The 16,878-nt window shown below is 46.8% G+C and overlaps 1 protein-coding gene across 4 annotated transcripts in view; it reads right to left on the bottom strand.

The window, feature by feature from the left end:
- The window catches only part of ATRX (ATRX chromatin remodeler), a 327,972-nt gene that overhangs the window by 74,077 nt on the left and 237,017 nt on the right, over positions 1-16,878 (bottom strand). For all 4 annotated transcript variants that reach the window (XM_029607651.1, XM_029607652.1, XM_029607653.1 and 1 more), the window contains 3 exons: positions 15,549-15,679; positions 9,307-9,395; positions 7,690-7,856 (listed from right to left, as the gene is read on the bottom strand). In XM_029607651.1, the coding sequence (XP_029463511.1) occupies positions 7,690-7,856; positions 9,307-9,395; positions 15,549-15,679 (387 nt within the window). The remainder of the gene's footprint in view (positions 1-7,689; positions 7,857-9,306; positions 9,396-15,548; positions 15,680-16,878) is intronic.

Genomic DNA, 16,878 nt, shown 5'->3' with positions numbered 1-16,878 from the left:
GTTTTTCTTTTTGGACATAGTCATTAAAGACTGTCCCCAAATATGATGTAAACCGATGTGAAGTGTATACAATGTGTTCGGTATATAAAAATCCCAAATAAAATAAATAAAACAAATAGCCCCCACCGAGGGGGAAGGGGTACTTGGCACTGACCTGCAACCTGCCAGTCTTAGGCTGTGACCAAGACAAGAGGATCAGTGAACACCAGGAGATCTTTATTCTTCACAAAACATCATAAAAAGCCTGACTCAGGCAGAGTCTGGCTGGTATCAATTCGGCTGAATTCCTGTCCAGATGAAACGGAATTAGTCGCTGAAGTGTTTGCGCCGACATTTAAATGGTGGTGGTGCGTTTTTAAATTCAGCGAGAGGGTGCTTTAAATTCAGCATGACAGCGGTTTTTTTAAATTCAGTATGATAGTTTTCCATGCTTCTATTTACAAATGATCTGGCTCAATTTATGTTATGTTAATTGTAAACTGATGTGATGTTACTAAACGAATGTCGGTATATAAAAGCTGCAAATAAATAAAATAAATATTCCTTTATGCCATATTTATTTTTTAAGTTATTTTTTATGTTGGATTTTTAGTGCACTAGCATTTAAAGTGCAGCGGGTTAAATTCAGCATGACGGCATTGTTATGGCTCAAGCAACGGTTTTAATTACTTTTAAGTCGCTAATTGTTTATATATTTTATGTCTTCACTTTTGAGTTTTAGTAACCTTTGTTTTAATTAAGTCTCTGTCTGCATGTCAGCACCTTATTAATTTGTCTTTTTTAATGTTTTAGAGGTTGTTTTAGAGCACTGCTTTTTCAACTTTAGGTAGACATCCATGTGATACATTGTTCTAAGATGTGTTACTTTGTTTCAGTAAGTGGTTTTAATTTGTTACAATATTCCTTACTGTTTGTCTTGAAGGCAATAGTTTAAACATTTCTAAAGAGGCTGAACTGCTGTATGGAGACAAACCACTGGTATTACACGTAATAGGTACTTCATAGTTATTTAATTATATATGGATTTATATATAGATACAGATATAGGCAATGGAATCATACATATTTTATTAATTTTTTTAAACAAAGATACGTTTATATAAGGAATGATGTTTTTTTTAGCTATTTAAGTTAATTGATTAGACCATGTTACAATATTTGCCATTAAGTGTTGTCTGGCGTTAATAAGTATGTGTGTTTTTGATTTCATATATTTTATATAATTTCATTATCTATGTTTGGTGTATATGTTTTTATTCACATTTACATGTTTTTATATGTGATTATATTTGTTTTGTTCCGTTAGCCCCTGAAGCAGCTCAAAGAGCGAAACTCGGCCTGAGTCGGGCTTTTTATGATGTTTTGTGCAGAATAAAGAACTCCTGGTGTTGACTGATCCTCTTGTTTTGGTCGCTACTGCAATATTGGATCAGTTTCCGGTTTGTTTTTTTGAGCCTTCGGCTGTGGGCTCCTGTGGGGGCTTTGGCGTAGTTTCAAAGAAACCATTGCCCCAACGGGGAGTGTCCTGTTGCTGGCCATATACCGCTTTTGCCATTGCATGCCTTGAAACTCTTGCCATGTGCTGAGTCTGTAAGCCATCGACTTGTCCCTGCGTGCTTTCTACACCGTTCTCTTGGGTCACCTCTGCGCAGATTCCTTGCCTCGCACCAACATGCTCCTCGCTGCCTCCACCACCCTGCTGCTTGGCCTTTCTGCTCCGTTGAAACTTAGTCCATCCCTCCCCCCTGTGGGGATCACCATCGCAGCTGTTTCATAGGTGGCCTAGGAACGCAAACTATGTTCCTGCATGGACTCAGCCATGTCTGCTGTTTACTGAAAAGTGAAGCTTCAGCTGATACCCCCAGCTGGCCTTCTTCCACTCACAGCATGAAAGGAGCGCACTGCAATGAGGGTAACGTCCTGCGCCGCCAATGCCCGACTCCCGGCCTGGCCTGCTGTGGCCCGACCATGTGTACCACTCCTGACCTGACCCTCCTGCAGTAACTGAGTGGCCGAGCACTTGTATTACTCCTGGCCTGGGTGATGTCCTTCTGCCTCAGCCTGACTCTCCTGCAGGAGCTGAGGAGACTTGAGGCTGCAGAAGATGCTCAAATATGAGACGTTCCAAGCTGCTGCTCTTCAACTCTCTGAGACTCCAAGGCTGGTTGGGAACAATCGCTGAGCCCACTGACATGAACTCCCAGCCCAGGGTAGATGCATCCATGGTTAGCACCCGAGTACTTTGGAAGGATACCACCATTCCAGATTGGAATTTCCCCATCACAAAGAATCCCGGAGGGGCAGGGTGACTCGGATGCCGTCTTGTAGATCCTGCTTGGCGTCACCGGGACCTTAGGACCTCTTGGGTTCTCCGCATGTGCCAAGAGAGTGACATGTAATGTTGTGGCCATATGGCCCAACAGTCTCAACATGCACAATGCTGAAACTTGCTGGCTTGCTTGAATCTCTGCTGTGATGGTCCACAGGAAGCCCTTGGCCTGAGCTGTGTCTAGCAGGACTAAGATGGGACTTAGGGTAGTTAATAATGATTGAGTTCACGGACTCTTTGGCCCCTGCCTGAGAGATGCTCTTGACCAGCCAATCGTCCAGATAGGGGAAACGTACTCCCAAACTGCAAAGGTGTGCCATCCCCACAGCTAAGCATTTTGTGAAGATGCATGTGGCTGATGCTAGCCCAAATGGCAGAACACTGTACCGGAAGTGTGGTTTTCCCACTATGAATCGGAGATACTTCTGGTGGCTGGTTGAGATCTTGATTTGAACATATGTATCCTTCAGATTGAGGGAGCATAGCCAGTAGAGATGTGCATTCGTTTATCACAAATTAGGCAATTTCAACTAAATTGCCTAATTCGTGGTGGTTCAGAGAAAATTCGTTTTTCAGGTTTGTGCGGGGGGGGGGGGGGGGGGGTGTGTGGACATTTATTTAAAAAAAAAAAAAAAAAAACTACCCCAACCCTTAAAATTTACTGTATTACAATCCCCCCCACCATCCCGATTCCTCCCCGAATGATGTCACAGGGCCGACCAATGGCACCGGTAGCCTCTGTGACATTGTAAGGGCAAAGGCTATTGGTGCCATTTTGAATACTGGCAGCCAACGGCGCGAGTGCAGCAGATCGCTCCAGGACCCCTGCTGGACCACCAGGGACTTTTGGCAAGTCTTGGGGACTGTAAGGCAAAAGTCTTGGGGTCTTGCCAGAAGTCCCTGGTGGTCCAGCGGGGGTCCTGGGGCGATCTCCTGCACTTGCGCCGTCGGCTGCCAGTATTCAAAATGGCACCGATGGCCCTTTGTCCTTACGATGTCACAGGGGCTACCGGTGCCATTGGTTAGCCCCTGTCACATGGTAGGAGCACAAGATGGCGCCATCCATCCATTGCTCCTACCATGTGACGTGGGTGACCAATGGCACCGGTAGCCCCTGTGACATCGTAAGGGCAAAGGGCCATCGGTGCCATTTTGATTCGTAGCAGGCCCGATAGCCCGACGGTCCAGAGGGAGATCGCTCACGGGACCCCGCTGGACCACTAGGGCTTTTAGTAAGTCTTGGGGAAGAATCGGTATGGTGGGGGGATTGTAATACAGTAAATCTGAAGGATCGAGGTGGGGTTTTTTTTCCCCGATTCGGATTTTTTTTTGTTGATTTGTTTTTCCGGGTTCGGGTTTCAGCTTAGTTTTTGCCGGAAAACGATCCGTGGGAAAACGAGTTTTCCCGCGAAGCGCCCGAACTGAAACCCGACCCGACCCAGAATAACTAAACCCATCTCTAATAGCCAGTCCCCTTTTTTTTTTTTTAAAGAAAGGTATTCAAGGTGCATGTTTCTTTTCTTAGAAACTTGTTAAAGGCCCTTAGGAATAGGATGGGATGGAGTCCCTGTTTTCTTTGGAATCAGGACGTACTGGGGTAGAACAGGCTCGACTGCTCTGACTATTCAGAGGGAGGCAAGCTCCATGAGAAGCACCTCCTGATTTGCTACCAGCCCCCAGAAAGAACTTGGGGAGGCAATCAGGCAGAGTACTCAATAGGTTTAATTTGTACCCTCCGCGGATAATGATAAGCACACACAGGTCTGATGTTACACTGGGCCACCAGTTTGCATAGAAGCACAGCCTCCCCTTGACCATCACACCTCAGATAGGGAGGATGTGGCTATGATCCCTGTGATCCAATCATAACCCCATCCCTGGAGTTGACAGAGGCGCTAGCTGGGGCTTTGTGGCCCTCTGTTGCCTGCTATTGTTGACAGGGTCGAGGCAGTAGAAGATAGTATCTCCTCTGGTGGAAGAAAGACTTCCTGTGGCCAGACCTCGAGGACCTTCTGGAAAAGGATGACGAGTTCGGGATGCCAGCAGTGAGCTGCTGGAGTGTTACAAGGTGGTCCCACATTTGGGCCAGAGTGTCCTTCACGTTATCTTTGAAGAGATTCTCTCCTCAGACTGGCACATCAGCAAGTTGCTCCTGCACTTCCTTACAGAAAACCACAACCATGCAAGTCTATGGGTGCAGATCCTTGCGGCAAAGGCACTATGCTGTCTCAGAAAAATCAAAGGTTGACTTAACGCGTGTTTTCTGCAATCCAGATCCCTATGCACTAGCAATTGGAGAGTGTCTTGCTGCTGCTGAGGCAGTTGCTCGGCTACCTCCTGCACTTGTTTCAGGATGTCCCATATATATTGGCCCATGAAGCGCTGACAAGTCGCTATGCAGGTGATGGGCATAGCACACAAACATTTTCCACTCAAGAGCATCCATGGTGCTCTGATCCATCCCGGGAGGGGGGCACTGAAAAATGAATCCAAGTGTGCTTGGCTTTCTTGAGAGGGGATTCTACCATTACTGATTGGTGCAGTAGCGGACGCTTGTTGAATCCAAGAACCTTCTGGATGAGATAAAGCTCATTTGCCTTTCTATCAAGAGGGGCACTGAGAGGGAGTGCTCCCATTTCTCCTCAGTAACTTCACAGGGATCTCATGTACTGGGACTGCCACGATCACCTTAGGCAACTCCACATAATGGAGAATACCCAGCATCTTGTGCCAGGTATCCTACTCTGTAATTAAAATGGGATGGCTTCCATCATGAATCACCCTGACAAAAACTGTGAAGGCAGAGATCTTCCAGTGGAGACTTTTCTGTCATCGGGCAGAGACTGCTCTGAGAGGAGACCATCCGGCATGTCATCGGAAACATCAGAGGCATCATCCTCCCAAGGGTCATGAGGGCCTTTCTCCTCACTGTAGAATTCAGGGGATGGGTCCCTTGGTGCTCAGACTCCAGCCAGTGGTATAGGAACAGACTCAACTGCCCATGGGGGCTTGAGCTCTGGTGTTGGCCTCGTCACTGGGGAAGCTTCCTTTTCGAGAAACCGGAACAAGCCAATGGTGGCTCCGATGCCCCGGGAAGCAACACAGGTGACTGTGTCATTAACATGCCAATGAGTATGTGTATAGGGATTCCAGCAGCAGCTTAAGGAGGGGTGCCAGCTCTGCTGCCATCGGTGCCCTGACGGCAGCTGCACACACGCCTCCAGAGCACCGATGCCAAGACTGATAGACCCAGGAGGTTTAGCCAGATTCTCTTTGAAATTGAGAGGAAGATTGGTAGCAGGCACTGAGACTGGTGGAAACCATGGCGAACCTCTGGTGCTCCTCACTACAGGGACACTTCGGGGGCTTCAGAGATGAAGCTGATGCATCCCCGTGCTTGGCACAATGCATCAATGGGAACCAATGCTTCTTTGGCTTTCCTCAATGCTCAGATCAGTCCTTTCTCGGTGCGGAGGCCGAAGATGAACACAATGTCATTGACCTGGAAGAGGCAGATGATGGTCTGTCCCGGCGACCCTGGAAGCAGTTGTCACTGATTGAACAGACAGCCCTGCTGATGTCTATGATTCTGTGACCATCGGTGTGGCTTTGAGGTCACTTGATGCCTATGCCTCCCGATGCATCGGTCTTAGCCAGCCCAAAGAGTCGTTCCATCTTGTCGAGCCAGATCTTATGCCTTTTTGGGGTCATCCTGGCACACTTCCTGCAACCTTAGATGTTGTGCAATGCCCCCAGGCAGAAGATATATCTATCAAGGGAGTCCATGATAGGCATGGTCCTCGCGCACAGAGGGCACCACATAAACCTGGATGCAGACATGTCACGAAATAAAAGATGTAATGTCAAAAATGATGGCAGTGGTTCTCAATGGCCAGCAGGCACAGAGATCACTGCCGCCCTGGAAATAAACTACGAAATGAACGTACCCAAAAACATCAAAAGGTCTTAGCTAATGACGATAAGGGGAGAATAGAGGAGGACCACGCATCGGCCACACAATCCTGTTTCAAAAAAATACTTGTAAAACAAGAAGAGAAACAAACTAGGGAAGTTCAATAGAGAGACTCCATTTGCCATGATACATAAGGCTCCGTGGGGGGGGGGGGACGACACCCTGCATGGAAGTCTGTTGAACTCTAACCTCAATTGGATTAACCCCCCACTCCTCCCCCGTACCTCGAATAGACCCACACGTACAGCCCTCCAAGGAACCCTACGTGCCCAACCCATCAAATCTTTCAAATTATCATCTACCATAAGCAGAGCTTTCTCTCTCGCTGGCCCCTCCATATGGAACTCCCTGCCTCCCGATATACGCCTGGAAACATACACACCCACTTTCAAGAAAAAACTGAAAACATGGCTCTTCCAGCAAGCTTACCACACATCACCTGCCATTACATAAACCCCCACTGTTTAACTAAAAATTTGAGTAACTAAGAATTTGCTACATGACTAGGAATCTATTTCTCGGAATACGTCTCATGCCCATCGATTTTGTACTTTGACTCGGCTACTTATGTAATTAGCTTTTGTAAATAGTTGTGATTTTGCTGATTTTGCTGTATCTATTTATTGATATCACGGACGCTCTCGTCATAGTCAGCTCTATACCCTATCCCACTTTTAACCACCTTGTTCTCAGTTACATGTAAGGGCCCTGCCCAAAAGTTAACCTGTTTTTTCAATGTTATATGTAAGGGTTCTGCCCATTTGTTCCTTTTTAACTGTAAACCGATGCGATGTGTAAACGGTCATCGGTATAAAAGAAACTTTAAATAAATAAATAAATAAATAAATAATGTATGCTGAGCATTATCAGAGAGGCTCAGTCAAAGTACAAGAGACTTGGACATAAGTTTTCTGTGCCGGGCCCCATTGGATGTTGTCACCCATGTGTGAGAACTGCCATCTGCTCATCCTTGGAGAAACAGTATGCATGCTTTTACCTACTGGATGTCTGAATTTGAATGTTTTGATTATTCAATAGTATTAAAATAGATACAATTACTTTAAATATGAACCTTTCATACAATATTATACAATGTAATCAAATGCAATTTATGTGAAGCGTTGTGATCTTCTGTTGGGACGACGGTATATTAAAAGCATAAATAAATAAAATACTGGGGGGAGGGTGCAGTTTTCAGAATGATGACTTATGCGGGTGGAAAAAAAAAACATTTACGGGTAAATGGCTTTTGAAAACTGCCTTCATAAAGCACCTCATGTGACCTAATATTAAGCTCTTAACCAGAATCAACATTTAGAAAAGAGATGGGCTTTTTCTCTTCTTGTCAATAGGTTATTTCACATTTTGCTTGCATTTTGAGACTCACTTTCTTCTGCTTTTGGAATAGTATTATTTGGAACTTCTTCAGTATTTCCATCGCCACCTCCTCTGGACCTGGAATTCCAGACTTTGATCACTTCGACGTCATTATCACTGCCACTCTCACTGGAGCTGCTCTCTTTCTTCTTTTTTTTCCCTTTGGAGTTTTTTTTCCTGGAAATAAAACAAAACATTTACCGGACATTACAGCCAACGCGTGAGAATGCCCTGCCACAGCGTGAACTACAGAAAGCAAAATCTCAAGGAGTTGTCACAATTTGTTGCTCATATTGCTTACAAACTGAGGTAATTTTCAAAGTAGTTAGGCTCATAAAGGTAGCTTATATTGTAATTTTCAAAAGTGCATTTATGCATAAAAAATCTTTTCACAATTCAGCTCTATGAAAAAGAACCAATTTTCAAAAGCTCATGCTTTTGAAAATTGTATATACTGCTACTAAAACAAATAATCACAGCATAAAATTACAGTAATCAAGCGCCAACAAATCTAATCTGGTCCATCCAGTCTTGCTGGGCGGACCAATTGGTCTTCTTCTGCCGTCATTTCTATGTTTCTATGTAATCATGAATGGAGCACTTCAAAGGTAATAGAGTCCCCATTTAAAATTTCGACTGTAGATAACAGAAGCAAGATAAATGCTCTGTCACTGCTCTACTTTTCTCTGACTGTATCTAGTTCAGATGTCTCTTAGAAATAGAATATGATGGTAAATATCAATCACAATTCTAGTCTACCCAATTTCTCTTCCTATTCAATCCCTTACATATATGATGATCACTTTCACCACAGAATCTTCCACTGTGCTTGTCCCACATGTTCTTGAAGTCAGATACTAGTTTTGCATCCACTGCCTCAAACAAAACAGAGTATCTGGGGTTACAAACTCAATACTCTCAACTGTGGGCAGAGGTGAGATACCGAAAGCATCTTCTACACTGACACTTTACGTGCTTCTCTATGCTGCTGAGTGAATTAGTGCAAAAGCTGATAATGTAAGAGGTAACGAAATCTGCAAGTGGAAGGACAAATTACAATACTACTTGACCTACACATGGAGAGGAAGAACTGCCACATGGGACATCTAAGAATGTTTCCCATACAACAATAGCTAGATAGGATGAAAACAAGTAGGTTTGGCAGGAAGGGAAAGAACAGATTTAATATTTAACAGCATCCCTGTCTGTACTAGGCCAGGTTTAAAGCAGAATGCTTCTAGATACTGTATTTGGTCCAGGTAAGATAACCACCAAGCAGTCAAGGGATGCACATGTAAATAGACTTCAATTCTTCAAATAGTGTGAAGAGATAGGATGAGGGCTTTTGCTGCTGACTTGTAATGTCGATAAGGGTGAGAGAGGGGAAGAAGGGTCCACTGAAAGCAGGAACTGATCCTTAGATTAGAATGGCAGATGTTTCTAGTTATGGTGGCAAGAACACTGAGGTTACAAAAAGGAATAGAGAACCATGAGGTATTTGCTCAGAGATCATACCAAAATCTGAGTTTGGACACATCCTAATTAATGTTTGGCTATACAGTCACCAATTTTAGAAGACATTGCTAATGAAATTAATACATAGTTATATTATTGAATTGCAATTTACTTAGATTCTTCTTCCGAGCTTAAACTCATTGACGTTTCCTCAGAATCTGAAGCTATGAACTCATCCATACTGTCTTCATCAAAGTAACCCTGCAAAACACATTTGATGTCCTTACAAAAAACATTTTATTTTAGAACATTAAGCATCATCATCTATATTGAAACATTTAACATCTGTTTAGTCACTTAGTACATCATTTCAAATTACATTTTAATAATGTGAAATTAAGCGAAGTTACTTACCTGTAACAGGTGTTCTCCGAGAACAGCAGGTTGTTAGTCCTCACATGTGGGAGACATCATAGGATGGAGCCCAGCACGGAAAACTTCTGAGCATGCCCAGCATGCCACTATCCACGCGGGGGTCTCTCTTCAGTCTTGTAAGTAGATTATGAAAAAATAAAATAAACTATAGGAACCTAATTCTACGGGGTGGCGGGTGGGTTTCCTGAGGACTAACATCCTGCTGTCCTAGGAGAACACCTGTTACAGTTAAGCAACTTCGCTTTCTCCTAGGACAAGCATGATGGTAGTCCTCACATGTGGGTGAATCCCTAGCTACAGGCTGGCCCCGAGAAACAATGGGACCAACAGACAGCAAACAGGCGCCAACGGGCACAACCACACAGGTGCTGTTGGTAACAGCGGGGACAGCCTGAACTCAAACCAGGGGCTCTAGGCAGGAAGAGTTGGGTTCATAACTGAAATTCCCTGAGGACAGACTGGCCGAATCTTCTATCCCAGTGGTCATCCCTGTCCACACCTATGAAGGTGTGGAGAGAACTCCATGTCGCAGCCCTTGCAGATCTCCCCCACTGGACCTGCAAGGCAGGTGAGCCACAGACATCGCCATGGCTCTAACAGAATGAGCTGTAATGTGGCCCCACAGTTGCAGTCCCGTCTGGACATAGCAGAAGGAAATGCAGGCGGCTAGCCAGGTGGAAAGAGTCTGCTTAGCAACAGCCATTCCCAGCCTATTAGAGTCAAAAGAGACAAAGAGCTGGGTGGACCGTCTGGCCTGCCATCTGGTCCAGTTGGAAGGCTAAGGCCCTTTTACAATCGAGTATGTGCAGTGCCCTATCCCTTTGGATGGAATGAGGCCTAGGGAAGAAAGTAGGCAGGACGACGGATAGGTTAAGATGGAAATCTGCCATCACCTTCAGCAGGAACTTAGGGTGCGTGCGCAGAACCACCCGGTCATGGAAGAATCTTGTGTAGGGCGGATAAGTCACTAAGGCATGTAGTTCACTGACCCCGTGTGCCGACGTCATTGTTACCAAGATGACTTTCCACGTCAAATACTTATGGGTAGAGAAGCACAGCAGTTCAAACATTGGCTTCATCAACTGGGCCAATACCATGTTAAGGTCCCAAGAAACCCCAGGGGGCCTCAATGGAGGCTGCAGCTCAAGCAACCCACGCATTAATCGCCCTACTATGGGCTGTACCGAGATGGATGAACTGTCCACCTCCCGGTGGTAAGCACTATGGCACTCAGATGTACCCAAATGGAGTTTGTTTTAAGCCCAGCCTCTGAGAGGTGCAGTAGGTAATCCAGGAGTTGCTGGACAGGGCAGGAGAAGGGGGTCGAGACCCTTCTGCTGATACCAGACGGTAAATCTCCTTCATTTTGAAACATAAGACTTCCTGGTGGAAGGCTCTCTCGAAGCCACCAGGACTCTTGAGAGATCACGAGGCTGCAAGATCAACTGCTCAGCATCCAGGCCTGAGGGACAGGGCCAGGAAGTTGGAGTGTCGCAGCCTGCCCTGATTCTGCATGAGCATGTCTGGGGCAGTTCCCAGATGGACTGGGTCCTGCTGGGAGAGATCCCGCAGGAGAGGGAACCAAACCTGTCTTGGCCAATGGGGAGCTATGAGGATCATAGCTCCCCTGCCCTGGCGAAGCTTCAAGAGTATCTTTGATACCAACAGAAGTGGAGAATACATGTACAGGCGGCCTGTCCCTCAGTGAAGGGCAAATGCGTTCGTGGCTGGCTGGCCGTTCGACTTTGTTAGGGAGCAATCCTGGGGAGCTTTCCTGTTGCATGGGGAGGCAAATAGATCCATGTCCGGGATCCCCCAGAAATGGAAGATCTGATCCACCACCTCCTGCTTCAGGGACCACTCGTGGGGTCTGAAAGTTCGGCTCAGCCAGTCCGCCAGGGCATCCTCCGCACCGGCCAAGTGCACGGCTCAGAGCAGCATTCCCTGAGACAACACCCAGGCCCAGATCTGCATCACCTCCCGACAGAGGAGGAAGGATCTGGTGCCCCCTGCTTGTTGATATACCACATAGCTATCTGATTGTCAGTCCAGATGAAGACCACCTTGTTGGCTAGCCGAACAGGAAGGCCGACAGAGCATTCCGGATTGCCCATAGCTCCAAGAAATGAATGACACAGAGCTTCTTAGGAGGTCCAGAGGCCCTGGGTGTGGAAGCCTTCCATATGAGTCCCGCAACCCAGATGGGACGCATCCATGGTAAGCACAATCTGGGAGGGAGAAGCCTGAAAGGATATGCCCTGCTCCAGATTAGAAGAGGTCCTCCACCAAGACAGGGAAGAACTGAGAGAGGTGGAGACCTGGATGTGGACTTGAAGACCTTGGGTGGCCTGGCACCACTGGGATCACAGGGGCTACTGGGGCCGGTGCATATGTAGACCCACAAAGGGAGTGACAAGGACAGTCGTGGCCATGTGCCCCAGAAGCTGCAGCATACACCGTGCCGACACCATCCGGTGCTGCTGGACTTCCTCCACCAGGGTCAATGCGCCTGCCCCGTCGCAGGGCAAAAAAGCCTTTGCCTGCGTCGCATCTAACATGGCCCCTATGAAATCTAGCTGTGACAATGGATGGAGATGGGACTTTGGGTAATTGATCAAGAACCCAAGGGACTCCAGAACCCGAATGGTCCAGTGTAGCGACTGCAAAGCTCCTGCCTGAGTGCTGCTCTTGACCAGACAATCATCCAGGTATGGAAAGACCTGGATCCCCCGCTGGTGCAAATAGCCCCTGACCATGGCCAGACACTATGTGAAGACCTGTGGTGCAGAGGTCAGGCTGAACGGGAGCACGCAGTTCTGAAAATGCTGATGGCCACCACCAAAATGGAGATTACCTTCTTGACTTGGGAGATCTTGATGTGGTGTAGGTGTCTTTCAGATTGAAGGAGTAAAGGTCCAGGTGCCCTCTCTGTAAGAGGGAGATCAAGGCATCCAGGATACAATCTTGAACTTTTCTTTTAGAAATCTGTTCAAGGCTCGCAAAATCGAGGTTGGAACGGAGGCTCCGGATCTTCTTTGGAATCAAAATGTAGCGGGAGTAGAACCTCCATCCCTGCTGCCCCTGGGGAACAGGCTCCACTGCCCTGTTCTGTTGAAGGGCGGAGAGCTCCTCTAGGAGCAGTTTCAGATGCGAGATAGTACTCCACAGAGGAAGACGAGAGCAAATCCGGTTGGAATATCAAGGAAATTTCAGCTTGTACCTGTGATGGATGATGGCAGGACCCACCGATCCAAAGTCATGGACAGCACCCGGACCGCAAAAAACCGGAGGAGACAGCCTCCTACCAGTGGGTCCTCCAGCACTGGTAGAGATCAGTGGCTTATGCTTCCTCGCAGCTCGTTAAAACCATGTAGCAGTGATAGCATGGGGAGCTGGCTGAGGCTTGGGGCCCTGCTGCTGTTGGGACCTGCCCCTACGCTTGCCTGCTGCAGGCGGGGAGCGAGGGGAGCAGGAGAGTAGTACTTCCTCGGCCTGTAGAAAGCCTCCTCGGCCCCTGGTCGGAAAGACCTCTTAGAAGAGGATGGGGAGGCAGAAACATTGGCCAATAACTGCTGAAGGGTGTCATGGTGATCCTTCAGCTGCTTGACCTTATCCTTTACCTTGTCACCGAAAAGATTATCCTCGGTGCAAGGCAAATCTGCCAGCTGCTCTTGAACTTTAGGATGAAGGTTCGAGGCACAGAGCCAAATGAGACACCTCACCAAAATACCAGCAGCTACAACCAGGCATGCATGTCATAGGTAGCATGCACCTCGTGCTTCCCACACGCGAGGCCCTGCTGGACAATAGACTTAAGGGCCCTCTGGTGCTGCTGAGCCAGGCCATCTGCAACATCCTGGACTTGCTTCCAGAAGTTACGGGTATATTGGGTCATGTACAAAAGGTAGGAGGCGATACAGCCACCAGCATGGAGCCCTGAAACGCTCTCCTACCCAGAGCATCCCACGCCATGTACTCCTTGTCAAGGGGGGCAGAGGAATGAGTCTTTGACCTCTCTGCCTTCTTCAGCACCACCACAGACTGGTAGGTAAGCTGGCACTTCTGAAAGCCCAAGGCCTGCTACACCAGTTACACCCCATCGGCCTTCTGGTTCACCAGGGCAACAGAGAGGGGGTGATCCCAAAGCCAAAGAAGCAGCTCTTGAAAGATGTAATGAACGGAGACCGCTACTATCTCCTTCAGGGCATCCATGAACTGGAGGAACTCCACAATCTTATGGCGGGCATTTTCCTCAGTCATGAGCTGGAAGGGTATGGCCTCAGCCACAGCCCAGATGAACCCCACGAAGGTTAAGTCCTCCGGCAGGGATCAACAACTCTCCTCCAATGGAGATGGATCTGAAGGAAGACCATCAGAATCCACTGACGAGGTACTGGATGTTATCAGCTCTCTAGGGGTCATAAGGGCCTTCCAGCTCACCAAGACCGCCCGTGAGGAAGGCCGGGGAGCGCTAGGTGCATCCCAGGGCTGAGGCATCACTCGCGGGTAACGAGGCACCAGAGGGTCCAAGCACCAGCCCAGGCCAGCATAGGACAGGGTATGGGAGGCCCTAATAGTGCTGAAGGCACAGATGGGTTCTCATCCCCGAAGGAGACTCCCACGTAGAGGGAGGCTCCTTCGGGTCACTGAGGGATTATGAGATGCGGCAACAGCTGTGTTAGGTGGACACCGAAAAGGACATCGTCTGTCCAAACTACAGTACCAACCTGGGTAGTACAGGTGTCAGCGCAGGCACCAGCATCAGTGAATGCACCCAGAACCGGTGTGGGCACCAGCCCCAAGGGTGGCACCGGCACCAGGAGCACTGGCTCCCTGTCGCGCAAAGTGCATTCCACCGCCAGACCACACTCAATGTTCTAAACTCTGTCTCAAAAGCCTCCAATGAAAGGACAGGCTGAGAGGGGAGAGGTGAGGCCAGTCCTTCCTCGGGATGCCGAGTAGGGTCTGTGCCCGACACTGGAATCTGTGTGGATGGCCTCAGGCCACTGGACTCAAGGGAGGAGTGCACCTCCTCCTGTTGGAGCCTTTTTGGGGAAAAGCAGGAAGTGCCGTGGCCAACCCGAGTCCGGCACCATGCGAGGATGAAGACCGGTGATGGTGCTTCTGGGACTTTCCACAGGGCTCGGCCTGGTCTTTCTCCAGCACCGAAGATGACGATCTAAAAGTCCACGACTTGGAGGAGATCGACATGGGCCGATCCTCGGCACGCTTCTTGCCTGAAGGTCCAGGGGGAGGAGTGGTACCGAGGACAAACTGTTCCCCATGGTCCTTGGGAGTGGACAGTGTCTATGCCGAGTGGAAGGATGGACTTACCGATCTGAATACCTTCTCCATCTTGTCCAGCCCTGCACAATGGCCTTTTGGGGTCATCTGAGCACACAGGTCTCAGCCTCGAATATCTTGCGACGCCCCCAGGCACAGGATGCACACTTCATGCAGAGCCTTTAAGGACATAGTCCGGGCACAGACAGAAGCCCAACGCCGCCATGAGGCGCAAAGGACCCACAAAGACTCGAAGGCCGGCGGATATCATAGAGGGAAAAACTCACCAACAGACAAAAAACAACCCGGGAACTGGAGAGAGACCCAGCGCAGGAAGAAAAAAAACCCAAATACTTTGTGGAATGTTTTCCACAAAAAAAAAAAGCACAAGCTCCACCACCGCGAGATGAAAGCTCTGTGGAAAGGAAGAGACTGAAAAGAGACCCTGCGTGGACAGTGGCATGCTGGGCAGGCTCATTCTGATGATGTCACCCACCTGTGAGGACTAGCATCTTGCTTATCCTAGGAGAACACTGAAATATAAGGAACATAATCGGGGCAAAAGAACAGCAGGCAAATTACTACACTACAGTCTCAGAAATTTCCATTATTTCACTGAAATTCTACCCACTATTTGGCATGTCTACTTTTGAAAGTTTACAATTGAGACAAGAGTGTATTCAATATCTGCTTTACCTTGTTTTCTTTACTAATATAGTCCAGCTGCAAACACCAAGGGTGAGTCCAGATTCTGCTCAACATCTGGAAGTCCTGGAAAAGCTTGGCTCCTGCCTTACCTCTTCCACCTTCACTGCCACCACTTGCACCTTAGGAGAAAGTTTAGCTTTTAGAATAACTACAATAAATACCAAGCTATTAATCACTCTGGTTCCCCTTCTAGAAAATGTAACCATGCAGATGGCATACTGATGTGAGGTAAGGTGCACATTCTTCTACACTAACTATAAAATATAAGTTTCTGTTATAGAAATATAATATTTCTGGTTTAGAATAATCAATCTCTTCCTTCTCTCAAAATGACCACAATGTGAAAACAGTTACCTTTGATCCCAAACGTTCCATGTTTACACACATATATTATGTTTAATACATTAAAATGCCTGCTATATATCATGATCCATGGCTGTTTCGTTTCCATGAAGAATTTCAGACATGCATCATATAAGCAAACAGGACAGAATTCAAAATCACAGCTCTTGGTCATCAAGAAATGTACAGAATATGTCCATAAACAAATTATGCAATATTCTAACACAAGATAGTTAAATATTGTTTGATTTTGTTTTTTGCAAAGTCAAAGTGTTTCCCTCTATAACGCAGAGTTGTTACCTTATTTTACCTTTATTTTAGATTCTTGCCCAACATATATTTTTTTTAAACATCTCACTGGCAAGGCAGTTTGGCAAAACAGTATGCTTATTTGGAAACAACAGTTTAGAATGTTACTTTGTAAATAGGCAAAGTTACAGAAATAAGAGGATGTGAAGTAGAAAAGATGTAGACCAGGGCTCTGACTCATTTAAATAAAATCCCTCATCCTTCTGATAATATAACAACCCCTAACATTATCAGAAAAATTAAATTGTTATAGTTGCAGAGCTTCAGCAACATATGATTATTTAAAAAAAATTGAAACCTCTCCTTCATGCCAATGATTTTAGAATAATTTTACAAGCACTTATCTTTTCTAAAAATAGACTACTGCAATGCCCTGTTAATGGGCCTCCCAGCGTCTACCACCCGCCTGCTTCAACTACTCCAGAACGCCGCTACACGACTTCTAACAAATACCAGAAAATACTGCACTGGCTGCCGATTACTTTTAGAATAAAATTTAAGACAGTTTTAATTCACAAATGATATTTAACAAAAAAATCGAATGGTTTAATTCTGCTTTACATTTTCATGCTCCACAGCGAAACTTGCGTTCCGCAGGCAAGGGACTTTTAATGATCACGTTCCCCAAATTAGCACATTTAAATACAGTAAGAGAAAGAGCACTATC

Source organism: Rhinatrema bivittatum, chromosome 6, assembly GCF_901001135.1.
Source record: "Rhinatrema bivittatum chromosome 6, aRhiBiv1.1, whole genome shotgun sequence".
Classification (NCBI taxonomy): Eukaryota; Metazoa; Chordata; class Amphibia; order Gymnophiona; family Rhinatrematidae; genus Rhinatrema; species Rhinatrema bivittatum.
Note: the sequence above shows the minus strand (reverse complement) of the source record. Positions and strands in the feature narration are given on the sequence as shown.